The sequence below is a fragment of the Salvelinus fontinalis genome, chromosome 31, assembly GCF_029448725.1.
Source record: "Salvelinus fontinalis isolate EN_2023a chromosome 31, ASM2944872v1, whole genome shotgun sequence".
In the NCBI taxonomy this organism is placed as follows: domain Eukaryota; kingdom Metazoa; phylum Chordata; class Actinopteri; order Salmoniformes; family Salmonidae; genus Salvelinus; species Salvelinus fontinalis.
In genome coordinates, this window is record NC_074695.1 from 35,772,528 (window position 1) to 35,789,508 (window position 16,981).

The 16,981-nt window shown below is 43.4% G+C and overlaps 1 protein-coding gene across 13 annotated transcripts in view; it reads right to left on the reverse strand.

Moving 5' to 3' along the window:
• kif1b (kinesin family member 1B) overlaps positions 1–16,981 on the reverse strand; it is a 120,977-nt gene that overhangs the window by 21,270 nt on the left and 82,726 nt on the right. For 10 of the 13 annotated variants that reach the window (XM_055892375.1, XM_055892383.1, XM_055892382.1 and 7 more), the window contains 7 exons: positions 14,908–15,086; positions 12,256–12,393; positions 10,968–11,222; positions 7,195–7,313; positions 6,108–6,193; positions 5,679–5,808; positions 4,043–4,202 (listed from right to left, as the gene is read on the reverse strand). In XM_055892375.1, coding sequence (XP_055748350.1) covers positions 4,043–4,202; positions 5,679–5,808; positions 6,108–6,193; positions 7,195–7,313; positions 10,968–11,222; positions 12,256–12,393; positions 14,908–15,086 — 1,067 coding nt within the window. The remainder of the gene's footprint in view (positions 1–4,042; positions 4,203–5,678; positions 5,809–6,107; positions 6,194–7,194; positions 7,314–10,967; positions 11,223–12,255; positions 12,394–14,907; positions 15,087–16,981) is intronic. The other 3 variants (XM_055892386.1, XM_055892385.1, XM_055892384.1) reach the window with 1 other exon arrangement.

A 16,981-nucleotide genomic window follows, 5' to 3' on the forward strand; every position in this document is an offset into this window, starting at 1 on the left:
TGAGGCGTCTGTTTCTCAAACTAGACACTAATGTACTTGTCCTCTTGCTCAGTTGTGCACCGGGGTCTCTCACTCCTCTTTTTATTCTGGTTAGAGCCAGTTTGCGCTGTTCTGTGGAGGGAATCTCAGAACAAGAATAGACTGACGAGTTTCAGAAGAAAGTTATTTATATGTTTCTGGACATTTTGAGCCTGTAATCAAACCCACAATTGCTGATGCTTCTTTAATCAGAACAGTTTTCAGCTGTGCTAACATAATTGCAAAAGGGTTTACTAATGATCAATTAGCCTTTTAAAATAATAAACTTGGATTAGCTAACACAACGTGCCATTGTAACACAGGAGTGATGGTTGCTGATAAATGGGCCTCTGTAGATATTCCATAAAAAAAATCAGCCGTTTCTGCTACAATAGTCATTTACAACATTAACAATGTCTATACTGTATTCCTGATCAATTTGATGTTATTTTAAATGGACAAAAAAAGGACATTTCTAAGTGGCCCCAAACTTTTGAACGGTAATATATATATATATATATACATACACACACATATATATATATATATATATATATACACAGTGGGGAGAACAAGTATTTGATACACTGCCGATTTTGCAGGTTTTCCTACTTACAAAGCATGTAGAGGTTTGTAATTTTTAACATAGGTACACTTCAACTGTGAGAGACGGAATCTAAATCTCAAAAATCCAGAAAATCACATTGTATGATTTTTAAGTAATTAATTTGCAATTTATTGCATGACATAAGTATTTGATACATCAGAAAAGCAGAACTTAATATTTGGTACAGAAACCTTTGTTTGCAATTACAGAGATCATACGTTTCCTGTAGTTCTTGACCAGGTTTGCACACACTGCAGCAGGGATTTTGGCACTCCTCCATACAGACCTTCTCCAGATCCTTCAGGTTTCGGGGCTGTTGCTGGGCAATACGGACTTTCAGCTCCCTCCAAAGATTTTCTCTTTGGTTCAGGTCTGGAGACTGGCTAGGCCACTCCAGGACCTTGAGATGCTTCTTACGGAGCCACTCCTTAGTTGCCCTGGCTGTGTGTTTCGGGTCGTTGTCATGCTGGAAGACCCAGCCACGACCCATCTTCAATGCTCTTACTGAGGGAAGGAGGTTGTTGGCCAAGATCTCGCGATACATGGCCCCATCCATCCTCCCCTCAATACGGTGCAGTCGTCCTGTTCCCTTTGCAGAAAAGCATCCCCAAAGAATGATGTTTCTACCTCCATGCTTCACGGTTGGGATGGTGTTCTTGGGGTTGTACTCATCCTTCTTCTTCCTCCAAACACGGCGAGTGGAGTTTAGACCAAAAAGCTCTATTTTTGTCTCATCAGAACACATGACCTTCTCCCATTCCTCCTCTGGATCATCCAGATGGTCATTGGCAAACATCAGACGGGCCTGGACATGCACTGGCTTGAGCAGGGGGACCTTGCGTGCGCTGCAGGATTTTAATCCATGACGGCGTAGTGTGTTACTAATGGTTTTCTTTGAGACAGTGGTCCCAGCTCTCTTCAGGTCATTGACCAGGTCCTGCCGTGTAGTTCTGGGCTGATCCCTCACCTTCCTCATGATCATTGATGCCCCACGAGGTGAGATCTTGCATGGAGCCCCAGACCGAGGGTGATTGACCGTCATCTTGAACTTCTTCCATTTTCTAATAATTGCGCCAACAGTTGTTGCCTTCTCACCAAGCTGCTTGCCTATTGTCCTGCAGCCCATCCCAGCCTTGTGCAGGTCTACAATTTTATCCCTGATGTCCTTACACAGCTCTCTGGTCTTGGCCATTGTGGAGAGGTCGGAGTCTGTTTGATTGAGTGTGTGGACAGGTGTCTTTTATACAGGTAACGAGTTCAAACAGGTGCAGTTAATACAGGTAATGAGTGGAGAACAGGAGGGCTTCTTAAAGAAAAACTAACAGGTCTGTGAGAGCCAGAATTCTTACTGGTTGGTAGGTGACCAAATACTTATGTCATGCAATAAAATGCAAATTAATTACTTAAAAATCATACAATGTGATTTTCTGGATTTTTGTTTTAGATTCCTTCTCTCACAGTTGAAGTGTACCTATGATAAAAAATGACAGACCGCTACATGCTTTGTAAGTAGGAAAACCTGAAAAATCGGCAGTGTATCAAATACTTGTTCTCCCCACTGTATATACACATATACACACACAGTGGGGCAAACAAGTATTTAGTCAGCCACCAATAGTGCAAGTTCTCCCACTTAAAAAGATGAGGCCTGTAATTTTCATCATAGGTACACTTCAACTATGACAAACAAAATGAGAAGAAAAAAAATCCAGAAAATCACATTGTAGGATTTTTAATGAATTTATTTGCCAATTAAGGTGGAAAATAAGTATTTGGTCACCTAGAAACAAGCAAGATTTCTGGCTCTCACAGACCTGTAACTTCTTCTTTAAGAGGCTCCTCTGTCCTCCACTCGTTACCTGTATTAATGGCACCTGTTTGAACTTGTTATCAGTATAAAAGACACCTGTCCACAACCTCAAACAGTCACACTCCAAACTCCACTATGGCCAAGACCAAAGAGCTGTCAAAGGACACCAGAAACACAATTGTAGACCTGCACCAGGCTGGGAAGACTGAATCTGCAATAGGTAAGCAGCTTGGTTTGAAGAAATCAACTGTGGGAGCAATTATTAGGAAATGGAAGACATACAAGACCACTGATAACCTCCCTCGATCTGGGGCTCCACGCAAGATCTCACCCCGTGGGGTCAAAATGATCACAAGAACGGTGAGCAAAAATCCCAGAACCACACGGGGGGACCTAAGGAATGACCTGCAGAGAGCTGGGACCAAAGTAACAAAGCCTACCATCAGTAACACACTACGCCGCCAGGGACTCAAATCCTGCAGTGCCAGACGTGTCCCCCTGTTTAAGCCAGTACATGTCCAGGCCCGTCTGAAGTTTGCTAGAGAGCATTTGGATGATCCAGAAGAAGATTGGGAGAATGTCATATGGTCAGATGAAACCAAAATAGAACTCTTTGGTAAAAACTCAACTCGTCGTGTTTGAAGGACAAAGAATGCTGAGTTGCATCCAAAGAACACCATACCTACTGTGAAGCATGGGGGTGGAAACATCATGCTTTGGGGCTGTTTTTCTGCAAAGGGACCAGGACGACTGATCCGTGTAAAGGAAAGAATGAATGGGGCCATGTATTGTGAGATTTTGAGTAAACCTCCTTCCATCAGCAAGGGCATTGAAGATGAAACGTGGCTGGGTCTTTCAGCATGACAATGATCCCAAACACACAGCCCGGGCAACGAAGGAGTGGCTTCGTAAGAAGCATTTCAAGGTCCTGGAGTGGCCTAGCCAGTCTCCAGATCTCAACCCCATAGAAAATCTTTGGAGGGAGTTGAAAGTCCGTGTTGCCCAGCAACAGCCCCAAAACATCACTGCTCTAGAGGAGATCTGCATGGAGGAATGGGCCAAAATACCAGCAACAGTGTGTGAAAACCTTGTGAAGACTTATAGAAAACGTTTGACCTCTGTCATTGTCAACAAAGGGTATATAACAAAGTATTGAGAAACTTTTGTTATTGACCAAATACTTATTTTCCACCATAATTTGCAAATAAATTCATAAAAAATCCTACAATGTGATTTTCTGGATTTTTTTTTCTCATTTTGTCTGTCATAGTTGAAGTGTACCTATGATGAAAATTACAGGCCTCATCTTTTTAAGTGGGAGAACTTGCACAATTGGTGGCTGACTAAATACTTTCTTGCCCCACTGTGTGTGTGTGTGTGTGTGTGTGTGTGTGTGTGTGTGTGTGTGTGTGTGTGTGTGTGTGTGTGTGTGTGTATATATATATATATATATATATATATATATATATATCTCATACATACATATACATATACACACATACATACATATACACACACACACACTTTGACAACAGCCCTGATCCTAGATCATTATGGCAGCGGTGTGCGTGTGCTAGGACAGATCCGATGACAGCCGACCAACTCACTTGAACTGGCAGAAGATGTCGGCATACTCTGGTAGAATGCCGCTGGCTTGGAGCACGGTCACACGGAAGGTAAAGATACTGCCCACCTCCAGTTGGCCAGTCAGACCTTCTTCACAACTAAGCTTAGGGTCAACCAAGTTCCCCTGAACCAGCTTCAGGTCTGTCACAAAACACCCACAGCAAAGGGTTAGAACATGCAGCGGATAGATACATACCAGGATGAACACAATGTAAAATGTTGTGTGTTATCCTCAATTTTCTTACATTGACTTTTCCCCCAATTTCATGATATCCAATTGGTAGTTAGTCTTGTTCAATCGCTGCAAATCCCCTATGGACTCAGGAGAGGTGAAGCTCGAGAGCCATGCTTCTTGACACACTGCTCGCTTAACCTGTAAGCCATCCGCACCAATGTGTCAGAGGAAACGCCGTCCAACTGGCGACCGAGGTCAGCTTGCATGCGTCCGCCTTGCCACAAGGAGTCGCTAGAACGCGATGGGACAAGGACATCCTGGCCGGCCAAACACTCCCCTCACCCGTACGACGCTGGGCCAATTGTGTGCCGCCTCATGGGGTCTCCCAATCACGGCCTACTGTGACACAGCCTGGGATCGAACCAGGGGCTGTAGTGACGCCTCAAGCACTGCGATGCAGTGCCTTAAACCGCTGCACCACTCGGGAGGCCAGGATTTAAGTGTGTTATTGATAGAGACAGGTATAAGGGGAAGGGGGATGTGAGTAGATGCAGAGGTGAGAAGGCTGGTAGGGCCGGGATTCTATTCAACGCAGGCAGGGGGACCATACATGTGCCAGAGACAGCGGCTTTAACTGCTAGACCAACTCTCTCTACTTCCCTCCATATTTTTCGCTCTCCCTCTACTCCTTCCCTCTTTATTTACAGTTCAACAGCTCAATAAAGTGCACAATGAAAGGAAGGTTTATGGTCAAAGTTTATGTTTTTCTATCAAATGGCTTATGTGGACTATTGTAAATTCCTTCACAGGGAAACTAAATATGACTGCACCAACCAGATGTCACGTTACACTCAGAGTTTCACATTAGCCCCCAAAAAATGTATTTTTTTTTATTTAACTAGGCAAGTCAGTTAAGAACACATTTTTATTTACAATGACATCCTAGGAACAGTGGGTTAACTGCCATGTTCAGGGGCAGAACGACAGATATTTAGCTTGTCAGCTCGGGGATTCGATCTAGCAACCTTTCGGTTACTGGCCCAATGCTCCACTAGGCTACCTGCTGCCCCGTGACCTTTAGTAATTTAAATCTATTTGATTTTTATGACTGAAGGCCATCTCCAACTCTTGTATCAACCTATTTCAATTCATCCTCCACCTTCAATAAGAATATCTGCCACCAGCGTTTCCCCCATCATTGTAGAGGTGGGACGCCATCCACCCTCCCCCGCCTACAAACATTTGGTTGAAAATGTTGGTTTAAGAGGCCCTGGATGTTACTTTGGGTGCCTTTGCATAGCCCTACCTGGAAAATGATTTAGGGACAACACTGTCTGCCACTATTAATTCACACTCAATTCAAGCCATTGGCCGGTGAGATGTAGGCCTAATAATAATGAGAGGAGAGGGTCTTGGAGCTGCCCCGGTCTCTCCTTCCTTACCCATGTCATTGATTCTGTTCTGCTCCTCGGAGGGGGTGATGATCTCTGAACTCTGACCCTGGCCCTCCACAAAGCGCAGCTCCTCCAGAGAAAGGCCAGAGCAGGTCATGACTGTGGAAGGAAAGTCATTCTGATGGAAGGGAGGGAGGGAGAGAAAGACAGAGGGAGTGAGATATTAGCATATAGCTGCTTTGATAGTGAACATTTGAAGAAAAAAAAAACACTGGGAACATGTTGCTGATTAAAAGACACGTTTATTGGGAGGTGTATGGAATGTGGACATGATTAAGCCTAGTCCAAGACTAAAAAGCACTTTCAATGGAGAATCACCATTGAACATGCTTTTGAGTCCAGGACTAGGCTCCATCTGTGTTCGGGGAAATCGGCCATAATGTTTTTTTTAAATGAGTTTGTCTGATGTGGCCTTACCTTTTTGAAGTACTCGTCGTCAAAGGATATCTTGGCAGTTCCCGACTGTCTCACTCCTGACCCGTAATCTGGGGCCTCCTCGTCAGCTACAAAGACACATTTTACAAGTCATTGTCATCGCGTTCGTCAGCCCCAGTTATTAACGTGGTGTGTTGACAAGAGCAGACTCGTCTCTTCAAAGAGCACAAAGCAGTCGACTCTGGGAATTCTCCCTCAGGTCGCTAGAAAAGCGAGGGCTTTTCAACATTTCTTCCAGTCATTCTGATTCATTGTGGAGTTAGATCTGGTATTTTCTTGTATAAAATTGTTTCTTTGTGGTTTTAGTGAATGTGGTCTGTGATTAGGGTGCCTTGTCGCATTCTGTACACACATTGTTACATTCTTTTTTTTTTACCCCTTTTTCCCCAATTTTTGTGGTATCCAATCGCTAGTAATTACTATCTTGTCTCATCGCTACAACTCCCGTACGGGCTCGGGAGAGACGAAGGTCGAAAGCCATGCGTCCTCCGAAGCACAACCCAACCAAGCCGCACTGCTTCTTAACACAGCGCGCCTCCAACCCGGAAGCCAGCCGCACCAATGTGTCGGAGGAAACACCGTGCACCCGCCCCCCTCGGTTAGCGCGCACTGCGCCCGGCCCGCCACAGGAGTCGCTGCAGCGCGATGAGACAAGGATATCCCTACCGGCCAAATCCTCCCTAACCCGGACGACGCTAAGCCAATTGTGCGTCGCCCCACGGACCTCCCGGTCGCGGCCGGCTGCGACAGAGCCTGGGCGCGAACCCAGAGACTCTGGTGGCGCAGCTAGCACTGCGATGCAGACATTGTTACATTCTACCTGGATACATATTCAAAGAGCAGGATTGGACAATTATGTGAGAGTATATAACATACTAATTGAATTCACAATGAGTCTCAGAGTAGGAGTGCTGATCTAGGATAAGTTTGCCATTTAGATAATGGACAGGGGGACCTAATCCTAGATCAGCACTCCTCCTCTGAGACGCTTTGTGAATACAGGCCCAGGTCTGAGTCTTGTCAAAGAGGGTGTGTGTAGAGAGAAAGAGAGAGATCGAGCAGTATGTACCAGCGATGGCTTGGACACCAACACGCAGGAAACCACGCACATCGCCCTTCTCCGTCACTATGGCAACACGATGGACCAGGGGCACAGGGTAGAGCAGGTTGCTCAGGTACACAAAGGCTCTATGGGGGAAGGAGGGGGGAGAGAGGTGAGGATCTGACCCTACAAGCCCCTATTGGGGTCTACTTTTGCCTCACAAGGTTTGGTCAAATTAATTTATATTTAAGTCAATAAAAAAGGCCAAGCGGATATTTTATTACTTTCTTAATTTGAATGCGGTACATTTAGTTAAAGGGTTCATAACACGTTCATAGCACATAACATACTGCATCAGTAAACCGTATCCTGCTTATGAGTGCTGTATCTATGGGTTATAAATATACATTGTTATGGAGACCTTATGTAGGCAGCTCGTCAAGTGTCTTTTAGAGGTATTCCTAACATCCACTAAAGTCAAGAAACGAAACAAAGTGAAAATTTTACTGAAGCGGAAGTTAGGATTTACCCTTAGTGAATTAATAGGTATTTAAATGAATTTGACCATGACTCAATGAAAGTTCAACAGGCCCTAAAGAAGTTAAGCTTGAGCCATCTGCGTCGTGACAATACATCCTAGTCACATGGAAAGGGTGTAATATGAGATCTAATGACCCAATAACCAATCACTATGACTCACAGCATTGACTCAATTGACATTCGTGCAAGGGCGAGAGGCACACTTTTAGTTACAATCATCAGATGATCACTGAAGTGATTGAGTCCATGTTCCAAATGGCACCCTATTTCCTACATAGGGCTCTGGTCATAAGTAGTGCACTATGGTACCTTGTCAAAAGTAGGGCATTATATAGGGAATAGGGGTGCCATTTGGGATGCGACCTTATGGTAAACTGAGAAATACATTCTATCACAAATTAAGAGATATTTCAGAATAGACAAATACAAAAATAGACAAACTGCTAAAATGATATTGACAACTGATATTGCAGCAAAAATAAAATCAATCTCTTTCAGCCATGTTGTTGAATGGTAAAACAGCAATACTAGCTAAATTGAAATGCAGCAGCCAGAGCCGACTCGCTTGTTATGTCGACGGGCTTTAGTCACACATTGACGTGTTGTTGCTTTGTGGGGGTTGATTTGCAGCGCCCCCGTTGCCCTAACTCTCCCCCTCCCTGTGCAGGAGAACTCAAAGCTAAGGCGAAGGAGAAGGAGAGAGGAGAAATACAGCTCAAATATCTTTAGTCATGATGACGCAGGTAGGGCTGTTAACAGAACAGACTGGCTGGGCCTGCATCGATCTGCCGTCTGACTCCGAGTCTGGATCCCAAATGGCACCCTGTTGCCTACATAGTGCACTAATTTTGATCCCTATGGGCCCTGGTCAAAAGTAGTGCACTACATAGAGAACAGGGTGCCATTTGGGATGCAGACAGACTAGATGCAGTGGCTATGACATCTGAAATACAAACTGAGTTTATTCAGATGTACTATAAATACATGTTGTAAAAAAAAATACTACACTAAGGTTATTTACTTGATATCATTAATGTGAATTTCAAATCAGTATCACCTCCACTCCTACAATTATTAACGTCATCATTGTTATTATATGGGTAATTGATATCATTGCCATTGTATCACACATACAGTGTAGTCAAAAGTTTGGACACACCGACTAATTGAAGGGTTTTCCTTCATTTTTACTATTTTCTACATTGTAGAATAATAGTGAAGACATCAAAACAACATCTTCACTAATATTCTACAATGTAGAAAATAGTAAAAAATAAAGAAAAACCCTTCAATAAGTCGGTGTGTCCAAACTTTTGACTTGTACTGTATACTGTTAACAAATATGACTACGGACATTGAAAAGAAAGCAAAGCAAAATACAATACAAATAAAAATAAAATATAATAAAATAAGGTAATGAAAATGAAGAATAATAACCACCAAAACAAATAGACAATGAATTAGCCACTACAGATACCACAAAAACAGATGAGTTGTAGGGTGAAGTTGCCCCTACTGTATACTGGGTCAGTTATGCATTTTCTCCACTAATGGGGATTGGGGGAGGGGAAGCTAATCCTAGATCTGTACATAGTGGAAACTTCACCCGGGAGCAGAAAATGGTGGCATCTGGAGCAGAGCGGTATTAAGCCATAGAAATAGAATGTCATAGAATGACATTCTATATCTACAGATGAAACAACACGCCTGGAGGATGATGGTGCTGGCTCTATTCTAATTCTAGAATATTCTACTCTGCCTGCCTTGATTCTAAATGAGGCCTTACAAATAAGACACTGCTCCATAGCAGTGTGACACATTATGCTTCTTTTCAGTCTACCATCTTGCAGAATGCAATACATAGAAAAGGGTTAGGTCCCAAATGGCACCCTATTCCCTACTAAAATCAGCAATAATGACAGTAGTGCACTTTATAGGGAATAGGATGCCATTTGGGATGCAACCAAGGAGACATGTCTCAGATATCCTTGCATCATTGACACTGAGGGGATGTTTGAGACTCACAGTATGCATAAGTGTTTCTATGTTTTATAGGTTGTGTCAGACTAAAACCTCCATGGCCTGAAAAAAAATTCAACCTCACAAACACTCAGTTCAGAGCACTCAATTCAATGAATGAGACACTTACATTTACATTTTGAAAAAACCCAACAGTTTGAGGTGTAAGTGGACTACTCAGCACACAAGATAATTTTGATGGGTGGGAATACGTTTCAATTATATCATCAGCCCTAGAATCGTATATGGTAGCCAAATAAAAAAAGATGCCTTTTGTACCTCCAAAGCTACGCTTTACAGCAGTAACTATCACACACCCCCCTTATGGGGAATCAATGCATGACTAAGTGAAAACTCTACTTATAGCGCGCTCCAAAAGTATTGGGACAGTGATACATTTGTTGTTGTTTTGGCTCTGTACTCGGATTGGAAATGATACAATGACGTTAAAGTGCAGACTGTCAGATTTAATTTGAGGGTGAGCCGTTTAGAAAGTACAGCACTTTTTGTACATAGTTACCCCATTTTAGGGGACCAAAATTATTGGGACTTATTCACTTATATTTGTATTAAAGTAGTAAAAAGTTAAGTATTTGGTCCCATATTCATAGCACGCAATGACTACATCAAGCTTGTGTTCCAGACTCCAAATGTGTTGGATGCATTTGCTTTTTGTTTTGGTTGTGTTCCAGATTATTTACCATTAATTTCTATTGGGCACAAAATAATGTACTGTGCCATTTTGGAGTCACTTTTATGGTAAATAAGAATAGAATATGTGCCATGAACCCTTCAACATTAATGTGGATGTTACCATGACTACAGATAATACTGAATGAATAGTGAATAATGATGAGTGACAAATGTACAGATGCACAAATATTATACCCCCAAGACATGCTAACCTCTCAATAACGGGAGGTTAGAATATTGGGGGGAATATGATATTTGTGCGTCTAAGTCATTGTATCATTTCAAATCCAACGTGCTGGAGTACAGAGCCAAAACAAACTAAATATGCACTGTTCCAATACTTGGAGCTTACTGTATGTGGAGTAAGTGAACATTGAATTTAAATTTAAGTTAGTATTTGCCCCTGAGTGAAATGAGCCAGCACTCTTCTCCCCCACCCCCTCTTCCAGAGCCTGTGTAATGTCACATGTGACACGGTCACAAAATGAGTGATATGGTGGTTCAGATCATCATCATCATCATCATCATCATCATGGGTGGTCACCAACCTTCCCACCAGTATGAACCAGGGGGAGCGGTCGTAGAAGGGATCCTGGCCGTCGCTGAAGATATCCGAGCCCTCCTCGGTGCCAGCGTCTGAGCTGGTGTCGTCCACGAACGCCTCGTCGTCCAAGTAGTCCGACATCTCGCTCTGTCGCTCGTCCGCCAGCTCTGTGATGTCTGAGTCGGCCGTGGAGAAGGTGGGTGAGGGCGTGCGGTCGGCCAGCCGCTGCTCGTTGACACAGCCATGGAAGATGGGGGAGCTAAGGGGGAGGGAAGGGTACAAGGGGAGGGCCGGGAGGAGGGTGATGGGATGCAGGGAGGCAAGCAGCCAAGTGAAGTTAACAATAGAGAGAGTTATAGTTTGGCTTGAGTAGATTGTACTGTAATGTGAAAGACTGACTTGAAGGTTAAAGTCTGTCATGGTGCACAGTTGGAGAGGGATACACTGGTCTCATTTGGTAGAGCACGTCGCTAGCAACGCCAGGGTTGTGGGTTTGAGACCAGTACGAAAAAGTTACATGTATTCAGTCACTACTGTAAGTTGCTCTGGATCAGAGCGTCTGCTAAATTGCTAATATGTATATTGTTGACACTGTCCATATTGATAAAGTTATGTTAACACGAGAAACAGTATTTGAATTATAAGAACAAAAGCTTACTTACATTTGTTAGTAGTCTAGTGTTAACTTTACGACTAGTACTAGTCTTATTTAACTGAAACACTACATCACAAGAAACAAACATAATTGTTACAACATTTGTTTTTGTACAAAAACATAACGCGTAGACATAGTGGTTAGTAACAAAACAAGAACATACTGTATACATGAAATGACATTGATAAAAATAAAAATAAATTAAATAATCACCAAATGAAAATAACAAATGAAAAAGTGAAATGTTTTAAGGGCCCAAAAAATAAAAACCATCATAAGGGCACAGAATGTACGCTATCAACATAAATGAAACGTGCTTATTGAAAGATGTGAAATAATTAAAACATGAGGCTATAAGGACAGAAAATGAATCAATCCAACAGCACAGACATAAAAATGAATAATGGAATCGCAGAAGTGTAAATGGATTCCATTTCATGAATGATTCATGAAAGCTCCTCAAAACAGCTGAGGGTATCCGTCCACATAACAAAACCAACCGCTTTGCTTTCAACTCCATAAAGCAACTCCCTTAAATCTAAAATACCCAACCAAAGACAGCAGAAGTGACAAATAGAAGTCTGACAAGAAAAATTTAACAAAGGAATCGTTTTAGCCAGTGTTATGTCGTACGTACCTCCCCACCAATTTGAACCAATGAAAGCGGTCATAGAAGGGGTCATTTCCAGTCAGAGCCCCCTCGTTGTCATCCTGATTGGAGGAAGCCATTTCCCCGGCGCGGTCGTACATCTCTCTCATCTGGTCCAGCCTCTGCCTGCAAATCACATCAGAGTTCCTCTTAGACCACAGTTTCGCTTCATTCCACTGATACTGTTTTCCCATCACCCTATAGTGCCGACCTGAACAGTACTGAACTGCCGTGGATATTTTCTCTCCACCTTTTCCTTTCCAGCACTGTCCACACAAGCAACTATGGTAGACGAATGTGTAACCAGGCCAACGAGGTAAAGCTTGGCTCAGTTCAGCTTAGCCAAGTAGTGTGAAAAGTTTATTGTTATTATTATAACTTTTTAACCGTTATTTCGTCAGCGAGTCATGTTAAGACCATGGTCTCTTTTACCCAATACATCTAATAAATATTGACTTAGGTTACATCAGAGGGCCAGACAACTTTCTGGTAGAGAATGCAGTCGTGTACTAAACTAGTCGCCCGTAATAAAACGAAGAGCGCCATAGTAAAATGCATCTAATGGCTTTAATGAAGTGGCAGCTGCATTCATATATAGAAAATGTCGCCCTAGTCTCGGACCGGTAGGAGCGTCAACTGAATGATCAGTTTTCTTCTATAGAAGGCCATTTTAAATTCTCAGCTTCTTTATTTGAGATTTTACCCCCTTTCCTCCCCAATTTCTTGATATCCAATTAGTAGTTAGTCTTGTCCCATCGCTGCAACTCCCATACGGACTCGGAAGAGGCAAAGGTCGAGAGCCATGCATCCTCCGAAACACGACCCTGCCAAGCGACACAGCTTCTTGACACTGCTCGCTTAACCCAGAAGCCAGCTGCACCAATGTGTCGGAGGAAAAAACCATACAACTGGCGACCGTGTCAGAGTGCATGCGCCCGGCACGCCACAGGAGTTGCTAGAGCGTGAAGGGACAAGGACATCCCGGCCTGTCAAACCCTCCCCGAACGACACTGGGCGCCGCCTCATGGGTCTCCCGGTTGTGGCCGGCTGCGACACAGCCCGGGATCAAACCCAGGTCTGTTGTGACGCCTCAAGCACTGCGATACAGTGCCTTAGACCACTGTACCACTCGGGAGGCAATTCTCAGCTTCTTAACTAACTCATCAATATGCTTTTTAAAAGACAGTTTTTCATCTATCCAGATGATCAGATATTTGTAGGTCGGGACACGATCAATGTGGGCACCATCCAAAGTACATATGCTTAAAGTAATTTTTATGCCCTATATTGTGTGCTGTTTATCAGACAGATTTTTTACAAATGGACTACCTTTGAATTAGTAGTGATCCACAGTATCGAAGGCCTTTGGCAGGTTAATGAAAAGGGCAGCACAATGTTGCCTTACAATTTACTACATCATTTATAACAAGTGAAGCAGCAGAGACGCTGTGACCTGGTCTAAAATTCCACTGATACATTTCAAAGATAAGACCTTAGCTGAGAATTAATCAAGGATTCTAACATTTTAGCTAGGCAAGAACGTTTTGTAATAGGGCGATAGTTATTTAGGTCACAAAGGGTCACCACCTTTGTGAAGGGGTAGTACATGGGCCACCAGCTAAACCTTGGGGATAGTACCAGATATAATCGTAAGGTAAAAATATGGGTTAATGATTCTGCAATCAAAAATGGAGGACAAACGTTTTAGAACCAACTCAGGGCCTGGAATACAGGAAACCCTAAATAAGTGCGTAACAAGTTGTGTACAAACCTCTGAGGAGAAAACTTTAAAAAATGTATATTCTTATTTAAACAGGGATTCATTTTTTGCAGTTTGGTATCTCTAATACATACTATGGGACAATGATCGCTGACAAATGCAAAGACTCATTTCACATGCAAAAACATTTTTATGGGGTTATTAGTAAGAATTAAATCAATCAATGAGGAGTATGCAATGTTTTTCACATTTATAAATCGTGGGTTTTGAGATCAATCGAGTCAGGTTAAAATCAATGCACATACACTTTATTTTATCAGATACAGCACCAATATAACTGGAGTGCTGATCTAGGATCAGTTTTGCGTTTTAGATACCAATGAATAGTATATGGACAGGTGTGACTTGATCCTAGATCAGCGAGCGTTGTGCATATAGGCCCGGTACCCTTTATCATACACCTCCCTTAAGGATGCAAAGAGGGATGGCATCACGGATATCATAAGTGGGCATGAAAATCAAGGTAAGCTGTGGCAATATCATATGAATCCAAATCAACTCAATTCAGGAAGTGAATTGAAACCTGTGTAATTGATCATCGTAACATCCAAAGTAATGCGCCAGCCTCCCGGGTGGAGCAGTGGTCTAGGGCACTGCATCGCAGTGCTAGCTGCGCCACCAGAGTCTCTGGGTTCGTGCCCAGGCTGGGCTGGGTTTGCGCCCAGGCTCTGTCGCGGGCTCTGTCCCAGGCTCTGTCCCGGCCGCAACCGGGAGGTCCGTGGGGCGACGCACAATTGGCATAGCGTCGTCCGGGTTAGGGAGGGTTTGGCCGGTAGGGATATCCTTGTCTCAGTATGTAAAATGTATTGCAAAACGATTTTGCTACAGTGTGCCCTAATGAACATGACCCAGGGTCTTACTTGAGCTTCTCCAGGGACCAGTAGTGCGTGGCGCCATTTTTCAGGTCCTGTATCTCAACAGCCACCACGGTGCGGGGGAACGGGCGTGAGCCACGCTCCTTCTCCAGCTCGGGGGGCGACAGCTCCGGGGGAAGCGGTGAGTACAAGGTGTCCGTCAGCAATACGAACTGGAACTGCACCTGAAAGATGGGGGAGGTGGAGAAGGAGAGGTTAAAAAGGAAGGCGGGGGTGGAGTCCAGCCTGAGGTAATATGTTCAAGAAAAGAACACCAAAGGGCATAAATAATAGGAGAGTAGAAGCTTGTGATAAATAAAGAGCAGTAGGAAACCTGAAAGTCCTTTCCCCTCCACCATCCATCAGCCTGCTCCTACAACCTGACATGTGATTTCTATTCTGAGTATAGACAAGCTCCTCTAGATCAGGCAAACCACCCCCCCCCCCCCCAAATGGTACCCAATTCCCTATATAGTTCTCTACTAGGGGTCAAAAGTAGTGCACTATATAGGGAGCCATTTGGGACACGTCCATACAGACCGTCAACAGTACGGTGACCGCAGGCTTCTCCAATTTATCTCACATTCCATATCTGCGTCCCAAATGGCACCCAGGGAGCTCTGGTCAACAGTAGTGCACTATAAAAGGAATAGGGTCCATTTGGGACGCATACCATGTGTTCATCTTCATCTCAAAGATCAACATCCATAATTTGAAGGGTTGTGTTCAGCTTTTTCTCCCACGATCCTCTTCATGGAATGTATTGTTGCGATTGATACTCATAAAACGTGAGTGTCCATCGCTGCTGATTTGAAACATTGTGGTGTCCTTCCCTGTGACATCTCATGTACAGTACCAGTCAAAAGTTTTAGAACACCTACTCATTCAAGGGTTTTTCAATCTTTATAAAATGTTGTACATTGTAGAATAATAGTGAAGACATCAACACTATGAAATAACACATATGGAATGAAAAGTGTTAAAGTGTTAAATCAAAATCTATTTTATATTTGAGATTCTTCAAAGTAGCCACCTTTTGCCTTGACAGCTTTGCACACGCTTGGCATTCTCTCAGCCAGCTTCATCAGGTAGTCACCTGGAATGCATTTCAATTAACAGGTGTGCCTAGTTAAAAGTTCATTTGTGGAATTTCTTTCCTTCTTAATGTGTTTGAGCCAAATCGGTTGTGTTGTGACAAGGTAGGGGTGGTATACAGAAGATAGCCCTATTTGGTAAAAGACCAAGTCCATATTATGGCAAGAACAGCTCAAATAAGCAAAGAGAAACGACAGTCCATCATTACCTTAAGACATGAAGGTCAATCAATGAGGAAAATTTCAAGAACGTTAAAAGTATATTCAAATGCAATTGCAAAAACTATCAAGTGCTATGATGAAACTGGCTCTCATGAGGACGGCCACAGGAAAGGAAGACCCAGAGTTACCTCTGCTGCAGAGAATAAGTTCATTAGAGTTAACTGCACCTCAGATTGTAGCCCAAATAAATGCATCAGAGTTAAAACAACAGACACAACATCAACTGTTCAGAGGAGACTGCGTTAATCATGCCTTCATGGTCGAATTGCTGCAAAGTAACCACTACTAAAGGACACCAATAAGACGACGAGACTTGCTTGGACCAAGAAACACGAGCAATGGACATTAGACCAGTGGAAATCTGGCTTTGGGTCTGATGAGTCCAAATGTGAGATTTTTGGTTCCAACCGCCGTGTCTTTGTGAGACGGAGGGTAGGTGAACGGATGATCTCCGCATGTGTGGTTCCCACCGTGAAGCATGGAGGAGGTGGTTTGATGGTGTGCTTTGATGGTGACACTGTCTGTGCTTTATTTAGAATTCAAGGCACACTTAACCAGCATGGCTACCACAGCATTCTGCAGCGATACACCATCCATCTGGTTTGCGCTTAGTGGGACTATCATTTGTTTTTCCAACAGGACAATGACCCAACACACACATCCAGGCTGTGTAAGGGCTATTTGACCAAGAAGTGCTGCATCGGATGACCTGGCCTCCACAATCGTCCGACCTAAACCTAATTGAGACGGTTTGAGATGTGTTG